This window comes from Cimex lectularius, unplaced genomic scaffold (assembly GCF_000648675.2).
Source record: "Cimex lectularius strain Harlan isolate CLEC.00 unplaced genomic scaffold, Clec_2.1 scaffold297, whole genome shotgun sequence".
NCBI classification, from domain to species: domain Eukaryota; kingdom Metazoa; phylum Arthropoda; class Insecta; order Hemiptera; family Cimicidae; genus Cimex; species Cimex lectularius.
Genome location: NW_019392866.1, coordinates 24,807 through 40,702, shown reverse-complemented (window position 1 = coordinate 40,702; position 15,896 = coordinate 24,807). Strand labels below are relative to the sequence as shown.

Here is a 15,896-nt window from a genome sequence, read left to right as displayed (position 1 = left end):
CTTTAAAGTCTCAATTTATTGGCCATCAAATGACCGTTCAGCATGTTTTTTTGTTGAGGTTTAATATTAACCGTAATTATCAATAATATAAAGATGACAATAAATAACATACTTGTATACTGACATTAATTAATATATAAATAAATGTTATGAGTAAACGAATATGTGGGCAGTCTGATTTTACGATTAGGTTTTAAATAGAACGATAAAATGTGTTCTCCTTTTTCTCTTTCGACTCGGAAAGGTTGAGGTATTAATAAGGTCTGCAGTCCTTCTTCTTTCACATTAAAAAATGCACGCACCGGCTTTGGGCATAAACATAATCCGGTCGTTAAAAGGATTATAATTTTAAATTTTCACAGGCCTCGTTCGAAATCGTATCTTCTTCTGTATTAAAAATAAATAGATCTAAGTGTACTTTTAGAAGCGGCCCGTGTCGATCTGCCGAGGGCGCGGCGTTGATTGCTGTCGACGTCTGAAATGGGTCGTTTGTTCTCGACGTGGCTCAGCGCAAGGCTAAGATTGTTTTGGCAACGCCCCATCCAGACGGCGAAAGTAACAAATCTTAATTGCATGATGTATATATACAAAGACAACGACCCTTGGGGCTCGACGGACAGTTATCCATAACCATTAGAAGATGTATAACTCTCATAACTATACATTTAGTGCCGCACCAAACGCAAAATTGCTAGAGATTGCAGACTACTGCTAAAATAAAAACTCTGGAAGTGTATTAACTGCGCCATTGTTTTTGAGAGTATCGTTAGTATAAATAGTGAGAATCCGTGGTCTACTTATAACTAATATCTACTTGAAAAAAATTACAAGCTATTTCAATTAATTAAGATGTTTAGTTGAGATAAAAAAGTCAGCGTCACGAGCGATTCGAACCCACGACCTTCGGCTAGATACGCCGCTGCTCTACCACTTGAGCTATCGTGACCTCGCTTCACTCGGACACTAACTTTCCATCTCAACCCCACCTATTGAATTTTCCCTCCTTTTTGCCATTTTTCAACTTTTTTATTGATTAGTGAATTACAAGTTATATTGACCTAGCCTATCCTGTTATCCTAGTTATCCTAATACCTAGCGTTATTTTCGTAGATTGGTTCAATATAACAAGGACAATTTAGAAAAAAATGTTATGGCTCTCTGTCCTTCCTTTTCATGCTTTTCAATGGTATTATATACAGGTTGTCCTTTTTCGATAGCCAGGCTGAATTTCTCTTGAACCAATTACGTTATCAAAAAACGTGTTTTAATATTTTTTTAGTCTAGTTTCAAATTTTTACCTTTTATTGTAGGCCCAGTTCAGCTTCAAAATTTCAAATACGACCTGTACATTTTAGATAGCCAGGCTGAATTTCTCTTGAGCCAATTACGTTATCAAAAAACGTGTTTTAATATTTTTTAGTCTAGTTTATACCTTTTATTGTAGGCACAGTTCAACTTCAAAATTTCAAATACGATCCTATACATCCTGACACATCATTTTACAGGAATTTTTACGCTGAAAACAATTGTGCAATAGAATTTTAAATTGGTCAAAAAATTATGGCAAAAAGTTTGAAAAAACGCATTTCGTCGCAATCGTTGTTAATTTCATTAATTTCCATCTTCACTAAAGTATACATTAATTGCCTATATTGTTTACATTCTGTCATTGGGTCCCAAAGGATTTGTCTAATGTTTTGGACCGTGTTGTTTTCACAAGCATAATTTGGTGACGGAATCTTGCCTATCCTGTAGAAGAAGCCTCTGAATGGACCTGTCCAGTCAGAATGGTGGTCATGTTGGGTTTTTGGATTTATTGTTGGCTGTTGGATGTTGGCTTTATTTTTTTGATCTTCCGTGAGTAATTTCTTTTCTCTCACCTACTTCAGTTGTTCGAAAGCGCCATTTTTCTTTTTCCAGGCTATGAAGGCTATAATGAACGGTTGGTTTATTTGTCAGTATAAGTAAGAAAATTATGAATGAAATTTACTGATTATTGAGTTATATAAGCTCAGCCCGGGTACTATCAGATTCTAAATCGAAACATACATTATCTTCAATTTCATGCCATCACTCAGAGAGTAGAGTATATAAAATTCCTCCATCAACCTTTTCACCTATTTAAATTCACTAGTTTACGTGGTCCGCTTGACCAATTAATATATTTCCGTTAATTAAGGTTTTTAGTTGAGATTAAAAAAAACCGAAGATCGTGGGTTCGAATCCCGCTCGTGACATTGACTTTTTTATCTCAACAAAAAACCATAATTAGTTGGTATTACTGTTAGTGCTGTGATTAAAAAAACCTTTTGTGATCACATTTTTAATATGTACGATGGGAAGATACGAAGATAGGAAGTTAGTGTCCGAGAGGATCGAAGTGACGATAGCTCAAGTGGTAGAGTAGCGGCGTATCTAGCCGAAGGTCGCAGGTTCGAATCCCGCTCGTGCCATTAGCTTTTTTTCATCTCAACTAAAAACCTTAATTAATTGTAATGTTTTATATAATGATTGACATGTTAAAGAAGCCATTTGTAACTTTACAAATTTGAAAATCAATGCATGCTCTTTATTGGTTAATTCGAACCGTTTAGTAATCTAACGTTTTCCTCGGGCAGCTTAATTATCTTGTCCGAAGCATAAATTATTATACATAGGGGCGCGAGGGACGTGTCATGAAATGAAAGAAGAGATGAAAATCCAATCAAGAAATATGCAATCGATCAATGAATGAGATATAGAATTAAACGAGTCTATTTGGTCTTTTTTGAGAGCTCATTATAAAAACCTTGCTCATACGGTATTTTAATCCACTTGACGGGACGATTTTATCAAATATTGTAATTTTCAAACAGTCTGGACAAACAGGCTTGGTCGAACAAGATGTAATGCTAAAGGATTCATGTCCGCAAAGATCGATAAGTCTATATTGGCCATCTCTGGTTGGTACAAAATTGCTGACAAATTGCACAACTATAAAACCGTTCAGGAGATCTACCGATAAGTAAACCGTACTTCATTTTTTTATTCAGAATGTGTGCAAGTAGATCACGTTATAAATTTATCAACAAGTTGAAAAATAGCAGGATTAAAACGAGTATGAATTGACAAAAATAGTTAACTGTAAGTTCCTATGGTATATTTGTCTCTTCATGTTCTTCTTAGACCCGTAACTTAGTGAAGTTTGTGAACAATCCCAAAAATCGAGTAACAGACGTGTAAAAAGCAATTTTTTACTTTTCGAAATGTTTACACTCCTTTTGCTGAGGAGAAGCATAAATTTCGGTTCAATTGGAATATTCTTAGCTTAGAATTGAAATAAGAAACTCAGTTGGATGTTCAGTTGTTCATATTTTTTTCTTTTTTATTTAATTTATTTGTTAAATAAATTGTAATAAATAAATATTTTTAATTGATGCCAATTTTGTCATTTATGTTATTTACATGAAAAGTTGCCCGGTGACAACACTCAACCATTAGTAACTCACTGAGAAAGTCTCTGGGCAAAGAAAAAAGAAGAAAAAATAAATCAAAATATTTTGGAGTCCACTTTCTAAAATCATTAAATTTTAAATTTAAATTGAAAAGTCAAATACAATAAAGGAAGACAACTTCCACATCATTTAATTCAAAGGTCAAATATTTTCATATCAGCCTTTTTATGTCCATTTGTGTCAGCATAAAACAGTCAAATTTGATCATATAATTATCCGTTAATTTATTTTCGTAAAATGAGTAAAAACGCAAGATATGCTTATATCTTTCATTTTTTTTATTGGGTTTGTCTGTCGGCCAATTTTTTTATTTTTATGTCACTAACACTTTCTCTGCTCTCTCTCTCTCTCTGTGCTCTCTCTCTCTCTCTCTCTCTCTCTCTCTCTCTCTCTCTCTCTCTCTCCTTCTGTCTCTCTCAACTCTCTCAACCGCGCGCACGCACACACGCCCAAACACATTGGAAACATTTGGTGAAGTAGTGAGGAGCGGTCCGGTATAAATTGTTTTAGAAAAACTCGTTTTTCCGCCATTTCGACTTTTATTCGAGTCATATTCAGGGCATAAAATGTGGTGTCACATTTGTTTCGTGTTTTTCTAAAATACTTTATTCTGGACCGCCCCTCGCAACAAATTATTGAACGACCGGTCACTAAAAAACACGCATTTGACATATTATTGAGTCTTTTCAGTTATTACTGGACTACGGGATATTCTCACACGTTCGTCTATTCTTGTAGCGTTTCACGTATGAAATTAACCTTTCTTACGAAACTTGTCCATATACCTTTAAGTCGGATTATTATTCTCTTTCCGCTTTTAAAATTGGCCCTATTCGTTGATTAAGCTGCCCGAGATCGTTTTTTGGTGTTTTTAACTTCAATTATTTATAAACCCGGTGTTATCCACGTGTTTTTTTATTGAGTCAATTTTTCTTAAAACACGAAAAGGGGTCCCAATAAAACCAGGCGTGTGGGCAAACGCTTTCTCAAACTGTACAACCTAGCAATAAAACAGACGTTCCTTTAAAAAAAAATGATCAACGCTGAATTATTATTTAACGTTTTTACTAGTGGGGTGACGGTACAATGTTTTATCGTTAAATGAGGTAATATTTTAACCGTTAGTAACTTACTACTAGTTTTTATTTCCACAGACTGACGCTGGAGTGTTGCGTGCGTAGTATCTCTTCGCCCCGTGTCTTCCATTTGCCTGAAAAAGAATTTTCCTTTTTTTTCTTTTTTCTTTCCTTTTCTAACGGGGACGCTCATAAAATTTATCCCTGACTCAATGTAACACTCTCGGAAATTAAACCGTATCGGACAGTAAAAAAAGTATTTGAAACACAAATTGAATCAACATTAGGTCCGTTTTTGGCTTTGTTCCTTAACTTTATGGAATTAATCGTTTGTCAAGAAAATAGGAGAGATTTGTTTCATTACACACTGGCGTTCATTTTGGTCCATTTGTAATAAAATTACTAAACAAGACTTAATCAACAACACCATCTGAAATGGTACAGAATAAGTCAACAAGTAGACAAAAAATCGCTCTTTTAATGGTGTTATAATATGAGTAAAATATGTTTATAGACCTCTACGTTGTTTTTTCTCTAATTTACTCCACTCCCTGTAAGTATCTGTTTATCGTTCTGCATCTATTCATGAAAGTAAAACACTCATTAAGTATTTTTAAAGTAATTCATAGTTCATACAATGCATAAAATAATTAATTGAAATCATTAATATGATCAATTAGGACCGCTAAACATATATTGATTAATGTAATAATTTCTAATATAACATCTTTAGTACAAAAACGTAATTAAACACCTGATCAAGTGGTAAAAATATTTAATTCTTCCTGTTATTTTCGAAAGAGAAGTAGAGGTAAAACATAAAGTATGGTATATGCAGAAGATATAAAAAGAGATAAAAGTGTAAACAAAAATATTGATGAGATGCAGATACACAGAGGCCTACAAACAAAAAGTTCAAGATAGTTAAACAAAAGAAATAGACAGTAGAGTAAGAAATAAATATAGATTAAAAAATGCGTAGAAAGAAAAATTAGGAGAGAAGAGAGTGAGTGAAAGACCTTTTTAGCATTTACATTAGATATTCATTGAAAATACTGTATATTTTACATATTTGCACCATTATTTAAATATTTTTATTATATTAGAAATCTTTTNTTAGGTTTAACATAAACCATTATAAATAATTTTATTATATTATGTTATATTTTTCTATAACTGAGAAAAAAATTGAAAGATAATGAGATGTAGGCCTTTTCCCAAATTGTTAGACCATTGAATGTTTGTCTGCTAGTGTTTGAATGAGAGTTGTGCGTGCAAGATTTCTTTCTTTTTTCAGGAATTTTTGAGGCTGCCGGAGCGAAAAAGTGAATAGATGAAAATACAAATTGCGGGGTAATAAACTGCAATGCATACTAAAATCGCAATTTAAATAAGAAAGATAGCTCCCTAAAAAAAATTCGAACTATTGTTATGTAGCGTTAGTTTATTTATCATATTTGAATGGACGAATAAAAGGATGACGGGGGCGTCGGTGGCCGCAACGGTTTAGGCGTTGACACGGCGCTCGTCTCTGTAAGGTAAAGGTCCCGGGTTCGAATCCAGCGGCCCTGCTTTCGAACCCGACATACTTACAAATGGTTGTTGTTTCAAAAACACCGGCACCCCGAGGGTTTGTTTATATGACCTCTGCTGTTGTGAACCCTCGTAAAAAAAATAAAAATATTATTGGCCATACAAGCCAATGGGCAATGTTTAAATTATGGAACAAAAATTCGAAATTCTAATTTTTAAAAAAAGAACAAATTTTATATGTTAAAATGGAATTTTTGCATTTGGCCTTCCAAATTAAGAATATTAAAATGGTAAATTAAAGCTTTGGATGGCAATAGGATAGAATAGTTTATGAATGAATGTTTTGAGTCCGAGCTTTGTAGAACTCAGAAGGGATATAGCTAACCTAAGATAGAAGGTTTGGATGTTAGGGCGTGAAATGAACTTAGCCGTTAAAACGCCCTTAAAAATTAATAATAATAATAATTATAACAAAGAAAGTTTACTCAAGTTAGAAAAAAATTTATTTCATAGTACTTGGTTTTAAAACTGTTCTTTGTTACCTGGAATTTCAAAGTTACACCTAGTACGAACAAAGTGTTGGAATATATTGTAGCTAAAACTTTTCAAATGGGATTCCTAACTTTTATTTTAGTTGTTTATCTAAGTCCTGCTCGACCTGAAAACATTGTTTTCGTTCACCAACATTTCGGATGTAAGTGTACAATTAAAAAAGGGGTGCCGCGAGGAAATAACGCACGGCTATACGCAGAACGCCCGTCCTACCACAAACTGGTGTCCCCGCGAATCTTTTGATCCACGGCGAACAGGCCGTTTCAACGGGATTGGCCACCCGCCAATAATCCCACAAATTAAACTGTTAGGGACGACAAATTAGGAAGTTGCTGTTAAAGGCTATTGCACCGGAATGCATCCTCACTCAACGTGTTCACTCTTGAGCCTCGTCCGCATCAGTTTAATTCAACTAAACCAACATCCGCTTGAAAATTACTTAAGGGATATTCAAATATTTATTTTTCTCCTTGGAACCGATTCTATAACAGGGCATGCTTTAAATAAGAAAAATAAAGTAAAGTAACATGCGATCTTAAAGAAAGCAAGTATGACTAATGAGATGAAAATGTTTCTGCAAGCAAATCCATAACTTCCGTATTTATTGCATTTTTCACTTGAAATGTAGTGGTTTATTTTAGACATTATGATAGCTTTTGAGTCACCTCTTCAAACTAAAGCAACTCCCTACTTATCACCTAACCCTTAATTCCAATCTAATGATCGTCACTTCAAAGTATGGTACGGAATTGAGTCAAGACCGATTCGGGTTCCCACTAGGGAGCATTCTTGGTCCTGCCCTATATACTATTTACTCTGCTGGCATGCCGATACACCCCAACAACCTTCGCGGACGATACTGCAATTACAACTCCTAACTCGGAACTTTCTTAACTCCCTCTAATATCGAGGAGAGCAGAATAAATTTTGGAAAATACACAGCCTTGCCCAAAGTGTAACCGCAAGGAACTATCAACGTAAACATTTGTGAAATATTTAATTCATTAAATTCACTAATTTCGTGGTCAGCTTGACCAATTAATATATTACAATTACTTAAGGTTTTTAGTTGAGGTAAAAAAGTCAATGGCAAGAGCGGGATTCGAACCCACGATCTTCGGCTAGATACGCCGCAATATATAATTAATTATATATATAATTAATATATATGTAATAATGGTAATTGGTCAAGCGGACCACGAAATTAGTGAATTTAATGAATTAAAGTGAAGTATACTTTACTAAAAGCTCTCCGTGGCCATTTCTTTTGTCGCCGAGAATCCAATCCGATTACACGGCATTTGAAAAATGGCAAAAAGGAGGGAAAACTCAAAAGGTGGAGTTGAGATAGGAAGTTGATGTCCGAGTGGTTCGAGGTCACGATAGCTCAAGTGGTAGAGCAACGGCGTATCTAGCCGAAGATCGTAGGTTCGAATCCCGCTCGTGCCATTGAATTTTTTATCTCAACTAAAAACCTTAATTAATTTAGGACTATGTTTAAGCGGTAGACTGACATGGAATCCCCACATAATACTCAAGCGTCAAGAATTAGCCACTACCACCAAGCCATCAACTATCCGACTAATACAAATTCCAATCAGAAGAAGTCATCCAAGTTTCTTATTATGTCTCTAACATCACTGTCCACAATGACTTTAATATTTCCTTCGTTAAACAATTGATCCATTCCAAAGCTTCACTGCAATCTTTCAACCCATCCTAACAAAAATCAAGCATTCTCCACTAAATCCCATTCATAGAACCCTACACGTCTACTTAAAAGATGATAGCCCAAAGTATTTCTTCCGCCACTTCCGCCAACACGACACACAAGAATGGTACACTACTAAAGAAGATGCGTCTGACTGACCAAAACATCGAGGATAATCAGACCAAAATGATCGGTAATGACCAAACTTCACTAAATGTTAAGCTTAAATAAAAATTGCTTGGAATTGGATAATAGACACTCTCGACACTAATTTTGAAAGAAGAAAAGGGGGGACCAAATTTCGGTTTGTATGCCTATTATTGTATATGTACACAAAAAACACATAATTATCTGAACTTACAACAACGTTGATACAGCATACAACAACAAACTACGTGCAAGAGGGATCCTCCTTGAGAGAGGATTGAAGCTACTTTTGAGCAAAAGCCTGCGTATGTTTCCGGGATTTAGAAAATTGCTTAATGTGTTCTACTTAAATGAAGGGTTTCATTCCTTGGCTCCATATAGAGAGCATGTAGATTGTGCTTGAGTATTTTGACCGTTCCGATTTTTGGAGGAAAAAGGGCCGTTTTATTGTATATAGTAGTGATAATTACCTCGTTTTTGTGTGTGCGTGTATTTTCTTTTGTGTGCATGCTAATATTGAATGTAACTGCCGATGCATATAAATTGCACCATTTGTAAACAATTGTAAAACGGCATTTCTTCAAAGAGAGGTCAAACTCAATGGTGAATCTTGCTGGCGTTTGCAAACGCGTTTTTTTCTTCCATTCACTGCAAGACACGCCCAACCTAACTCGCCTGTGTCAAAAATAAAGCAAAACTCACAGGTTTACAAGCACGGAACAAAGAAAGCACTGAATTTTTACGAATGGCAGACGAGATTTTATTACTTATTCGTTTTATAAGCGGTCTGGGTTTTCGCATAAACGGGTTAGACCGTGGACGTCAAATTGTAATAAAAACATAAGTATCATGAACAATGACATCAAATAAAGATTAGCATAAAATATGTGAAAAGTGAAGCGAGAGTCGTCGAACTTATGTAAAATCCCACGATTGTGATTTAAACTCGTCATCCCGGAAGATTCCAATTAAAATGTCTGTTAAAAATAATTTTGAAAGCTGTTGATTATTTCAACCATATTATCGGTTTTAAGACGTTTCTTTTGATAGACATGTCGACACGGTTTCTTGATTCATTTCTTTCACTAATGGCACTTGCTGGGTGATTGATGTACCGTGGGCAATGGATAGAGGTTGCTCTACATCATAATGACAAGGGTTGTGAAATTCTCCTTCATTATACCACGTGTTTTCTCCTTTACACCTTGCTCACCATTTTTTTTAATTTAAAGAGAGAGAGAAATTTCAACTTTTCCTGTTGACTTTGATTTCTTAGAGTAAAAACAGTTTTGGAATAGACCATTCAAAACGATTTATGCCTGTCTTTTGTTCATCTCACCTGGTCAAGACATGCATTGGTGACTCTTGGCAAAGTATAGTAAGTTCGTTAGCCTCCATCCTTTATTCTATTAGCATTATTTATATTGCCTAATCGGTTTTGCATCTTGCACCGTTGAAAAGTGAAATTTTCTGGCAACTCTTTCAGAATCGAAAAGTCGAAGAACGCCCTTGGAAATTTATAGCGCGAATGGTCAGTACACTTTTATCTCAGTTGTCCCTGGTCAGTCGCGTTACGGTGCCGTTTCCCAAATAAAAAAACATCCAGTCTAGACACACCCAATGTTGATTACGTTGACAATATTTTTATCAGAGGACCTATCTCAACATTTTAACCCAAGGTCTAATTCTGTAAAAAGCGAGCAAAATTCGCTAGAGCCGAAGCTACATTTTTCTACAAATTGCCTTAATTAAACTAGTAGTTTTTGCATTAATTCTAAACTTCAATTATTTTTTATTTTATAATCTTTAACACACTTTATCTTAAAATTTATATATTTTAATGTGATGATTATACAGCAGTTGTTGAGAAACTGGATCTCCGTCTTCCATAGATAGGTCAAACATTAAATCCTGACAATAGATTGACGATAGATGATTTTTTAAATTTTATTTTTTTATTAATACATTTTAAATATTTTTAAATATTACATACAAAACCTCAATGCAATCTGAGCTTTGTTGTATTCGACTTTTAAAATCCTCGGTGCCCCAGTCTACTTTTATATACATATCTCTGAGCCAATAAAACTGCTGACAAAGTAATCGTTGAAATTATATTTAGCGTTTAATTTGAGAAGACAAATTTTAACCTTGGCAAGAAGTGTTACATATGCACATACTAAAAAACGGGATTAACAAAGCTTACCAAAATTACTTGCTTATTACAAAAGCTCGTTGTGTTTTAATATGGCAAAAAATAATCAGAACTGAATAATGCTAGATGCAATAAAATCGTACCTTCCCTACAAAAGAATGCTGAAAATTTTGCTGCCACCGGTTAAATAACATTCAGTGGAATGCCGTTCCCCAGAATGATAAAAATTTTCTTAATATTTTTTTAATTAAATTGGGCATAAATGCATAACTGTCTATGTCAAAACAATGGTACACTGAAGTTATTTACGTATATTTTCTTAATATTTGTGACCGTACTGGGTATTTTCGTAACTACCATTCTTTTTAAGGATTTGTGATTTAAAATAATTGAATTTAAAAACTACCGCGCAATATTACAAAAGTATAAAAGAAAGCAACCAGGATAATGTCCTTCAGATTTGGTCTTGCACACCTGAATTACTTGGAAAGATGAACTGGCTTGGTCTTGAGTCGCTTAGCTCCCGCCGTTTTTTTGCAGATCTCATTTGGGGTTGGAAATTGTGGAATGGGGCCCATTGATATCCTGAACTTACATTTATCGTTATGTGTGCCTCAACGACCACTTAGGAACCATAATTTGTTCTTTGTTCCACACTACAAAACAGAATATGGACTAAATTCACCCCTACCGAGGATCCCTAAAACAATCTCTATCTCTCAAAATCTTAGCCTTTACCTTCTTATCTGCCTCTTCCTTTATATCGTTATCTCGTCCATCATATTTGTGCGCTTCTGTCTGTGCTCTCTCTCTCTCTCTCTCTCTCTCTCTCTCTCTCTCTCTCGCTCTCTCTCGCTATCTCACATTATCTCTTCTATCTATCTATCTAATCTAATCACTATCTATCTCATCTTTCTATTTAACTAAGCTCTATCTAACTGAGAGGCAAAAAAAAGTGGCCATCTTTAATATGTTTAATTATCTCCTAGACAGCTGTCCGAAGGATCTTCCATCACTACCAAGATACTAAAGGTTACTCGAATGATGATCGATTTATTGTTTCGAATGTACTCCGTAACATTCTACCGCTTTTGAGATGAAGCAACGACTTCAACAAGTTAGAAATATTAATATCAGTTTACGCACTGTGAGGCGAAGACTCTCATAAGCTGGATTACGTGCGAGAAGGCCTGCCACTGGCCCAGAACTCCTGACAAGGTACAGAACAGCTAGGTTAAAATTTGCAATAAATCGCACCAATTGGTCTAAAGATTGTATTAAAATATTGTTTTCGGATGAGTCAAGCTCTTGTTTAAGTTCAAAGAGGGTTTGGAGAAGAACAGGAGGGTGACATATCCCCGCAACATTTTCTCTCCGGAGATGCTATGGAAGAGTTGGTGGTGTTTTGGTTTGGGCAAGCATTTCTGTGGAACTTATTCGTGATGCGGTTTCCTTATCCATTTTATTTTATTATTTTATGTGATAGTATAAACATGTATACATATAGTATCATTGAAGAGTTATTGCTTTATATATTTAATTAAAATCCGTGGAAGAATATTTTATTTTCTTTATTTTGTACCAACCTTACAATTATTAATTACTTGAATGTTGTACAATTTGTAAATTATACGTATCAGTGATTACAATATATTTTTCTTTAAAAATATCCAGTAAACAACAAACAATAAAAATTATACGATTGCAAGTATTTACTAATAAAAAAAGAGGTGGCGGCCACTTTTGTTGCCTCTCAGTGTATTTATATAAATTCGATATTCAATCTATCTAGCTTTGTATCTATCTCTCTATTTATCTACGCTCTTCTACCTCTCTATCACTCGTTATCTGTCTTTGTTTTATTTCTTCTAACTCTTCTCTCTCTCTCTCTTTCTCTTTTTCTTTCTTTGTCTCTCTCTCTCTCTCTCTCTCTCTCTCTCTCTCTCTCTCTCTCTCTCTCCATATTTGTATACCTTTCTCTGTCTGCCCTTTCGCTTTCTTTCTTTTGGTCCGTCAGTTGTAATTTTGCCTGTCATACGCGCTTCGGCATTTCGCCAATTTTAGTGGTTTATCTGTATGATGAACTAATAGTAAACACAAAGAAATGCCTGACAAAATAACACACTGATGATAGATGATGAGGGAGAAACTGTAGACTCAATTCCCACCGCCGCCTCTGGGAATGATGGCCACTGAAAATTGACAAGGCACTCATCAATGAAAAGACTGGGGATCGGATCTCAGTGAATTTGGTCCAAATCCCGTTCGAAAATGAGTTGCTTCGATGAAAAAACTCCAGCACGGGGGCTCAATTATCACACTTGTTTCGAGCTCCCAAAAATTGGAGCCAGGAAGGAATACAATAAGCTGCTTAAAGCTGCAGAACTCAGATGGGACTCCTCCAGTTCCTGGTATCCACCAGAGTAAACACATGATAGAATTGAATTGCCCGATATTTGTTTAACGCTAGAAACCTTTTTGGAGTCTATCATCTTCTTTTTTTGTTATTTTGATGAAAATTAGTGTAATATTTAACTGTTATTTACTTTTTTCAGCGTGGCTTCACAGACGAATGCGTGTTCAACGAAGCTATCGGAGATCACTACTACAACTCGTACACCTCGACGAAGTACTCAAACTCAAATCGGACATTCTACTTGGGCATGAGGAACACTGGTGTCCCGAGGAAGGTGCTCGTCCGCAGCGGGAGAAATCTCGGCACTTTGTCCCAGTTCACGCGGGCACTCACCCAGCCGGTGGAGGCGATCGAAGCTGCCAATTTGGGGGCGATAAACTGCGATAAAGTGCCTCGAGTCGAGATGGCGAGGCCAAAGTGCAAAAAGAGGAGAAAATTGAAAAAAGGCCTGATAAAAGCGAAGAAGAGGCGGCCGGAAGGCGGCGAGCAGAAAGGGCCGGGAGGCAACTCCCGGTGCGGCGAAGGTTGCAGGCTCAAGAAGCTGCTGATCAACAGGAAAAGGAAGTCGCGGTTCTATCAGAGGCCGGCGCACCAGATCCGACACCGTAAGCACAGGATGGCGGCGAGACTGAGCGACGACGAAGACGAGAAAGTCGAAGAGGAAGACGAAGCGGAAGAAGTCGAGGACGAAGACGAAGAGGTCGATGTTACCACAGCGGACGATGACATGCACACCTTCGACGACCAGCCGGAAAACCTTCTCGACAACGAGCGTTTAGAAAGCCGGAACGACCACCTTCTCTTCAGGGCGATTGTATTTTAACTTCAAACGGATCCTACAACTACTTTTTTATTTTATTATTATATTTTATTGCGATTGGACGTTCTAGAAATCACTGTGGCCGGACTTTCCTATAGGGTTTTATTATCCACCGAACTGATTAATATGTACATAGTAGTATTATATGTTGTAGATTTAGATTTTTATAGTTTGTAATCTACTTACTTATTTAATGAGTTAGAATGTAATAAAAGTGAATCTTATTTAATTTTAAATAACTGACGTAGATCGCCATTTTCATCGAATGATCTTTTTAGTTTTTATTGTTTATTTCGTCGTTGTTTGCAGCTTTTCAATACGCTGACATTATTTGGGGATGTAAAAAGACTGTTTCGCGAATGAGAATCTCTATGCGCTTATTTAAAAACTAATCATCCGTCCTTCTTTTGAAACCGTTCATCGCAATTTATGTAAATGTTTGGTTTGAGACATGGGACAAATTATTCGAATTAATAGGAAATAAATAAAAAAAGATTTCCCCAAATATTTATTCTTAGTGACTGACTTATAAAAAGGCCGGATTCGAGTGACAATGGACCATTATTACAATCATTGATATTATTTACCTTATCTACCTACAACAATACCTCCACGAACGAGTTTTTTGTTTTTACATTATCCCCGTATTTTATATTGAAACTGAATATATTCATTGCACACCGTGAATCTGGTCTTTAACGTACTACTTTATAACTGTATTATTTCGTTTTTGTAATTTCATTGGTAGTTGATTTTAGATTTTGAGTATTGGGGTTACTCTTCGTGTGCTTTAAATATTTGTAAAGAATTGAAAATATATGACGAATTTATTTATTTCAACTGTAAGATTCATTCAAAGTAGTTAATTTTTAATAAAAAAGAAGGTAGCCCTAGTACGTTTAGTCAGAAAACAGTTACCAAAAATATGTGTGAAAACAATACCTGATATCTGCAGCCACCAAGAGCAGGATGTTTATTAATCTTACAAATGAAAATACAAAATCACTTAGCATCAATGGTGTTCAGTTTAATCAACCTTCAAATCAACATAAAGTAGAAGATCTCCGGTATGTGACGACTTTTAAGGTGAGTGAAAAATCAAAATCTTGAAAGGTGTTCTACACAGGTTAGTAATTGAAGTTTATCGGTTGATTAAGTTAAAGTTAAAACTCGTAAAGATTTAAAAGTTCACTTGTTCTCTTTAAGGCACCGAAAACACCACTCCAAGGATGATGCATGGAGAAAATGCGTCGTCATAATTTACAATCGTTTAAATTTGTTTTTCTTGGTTGTCAGAACGAAATAGCTATGATTCATGACCCATAACGAAACATAAAAGCTATAAAAGTGGGATGCAGAGGAGGTATTTTCTATAAATTAAAGATCAAAGATTCAGCCTAAAAGCTCTCCTGGTCTACAACACTAATATATATAAAACTTTGCTAACAGAGAAAATATGCTAACAGCCAAAGTTTCCTTTATAGGGCAATATTTTTAGGTTGATCTAGCATTGTTTTATGGAAATATATTAGAAATTCTTAAGCCAGCCCATTAAACGAAAAGTAAAACTGTAGTTTAAAATTTGGAATGAATATTAATTAGTACCTTTACATTTTAATAAGAAAATTCCATTTTTTTAATTTACTACCGAGACTCTTAATTGCAGATGGGTGAATAACTGAACAAATATATTACCAGAAAATTATTATCTATACAATTTATTGTTTGATTGTTGAAAGTAAATGTACATTTACGTTACCTCAAAAATTGTAAAACCTCCGGTACGAAGTTGAAAATTATCGCCTTAAAATAACTCACTCAAAATGAAAATAAGTTTCACGCTTGTCCTACAAACATAAAATCTGGTCAAAGAAGCAATGATGAGCCGATAAAAAAGATCAGAAACGACCATGCTACAGGTTCAACGCAGAATCCGTATATACAGTAAGTCAACAATTTAAGCCAATTTGCCTAAGACATATCTTTTTTAAA

General features: G+C 35.2%; 1 protein-coding gene across 4 annotated transcripts in view; it reads left to right on the top strand.

Annotated features, from left to right (window-relative positions):
- LOC106665308 overlaps positions 1-14,920 on the top strand; it is a 131,631-nt gene extending 116,711 nt beyond the window's left edge. For all 4 annotated transcript variants that reach the window (XM_014391638.2, XM_024228864.1, XM_014391637.2 and 1 more), the window contains one exon: positions 13,224-14,920. In XM_014391638.2, coding sequence (XP_014247124.1) covers positions 13,224-13,907 — 684 coding nt within the window. In that variant the 3' untranslated portion in view covers positions 13,908-14,920. The remainder of the gene's footprint in view (positions 1-13,223) is intronic.
- Positions 14,921-15,896: the final 976 nt, after the last annotated feature.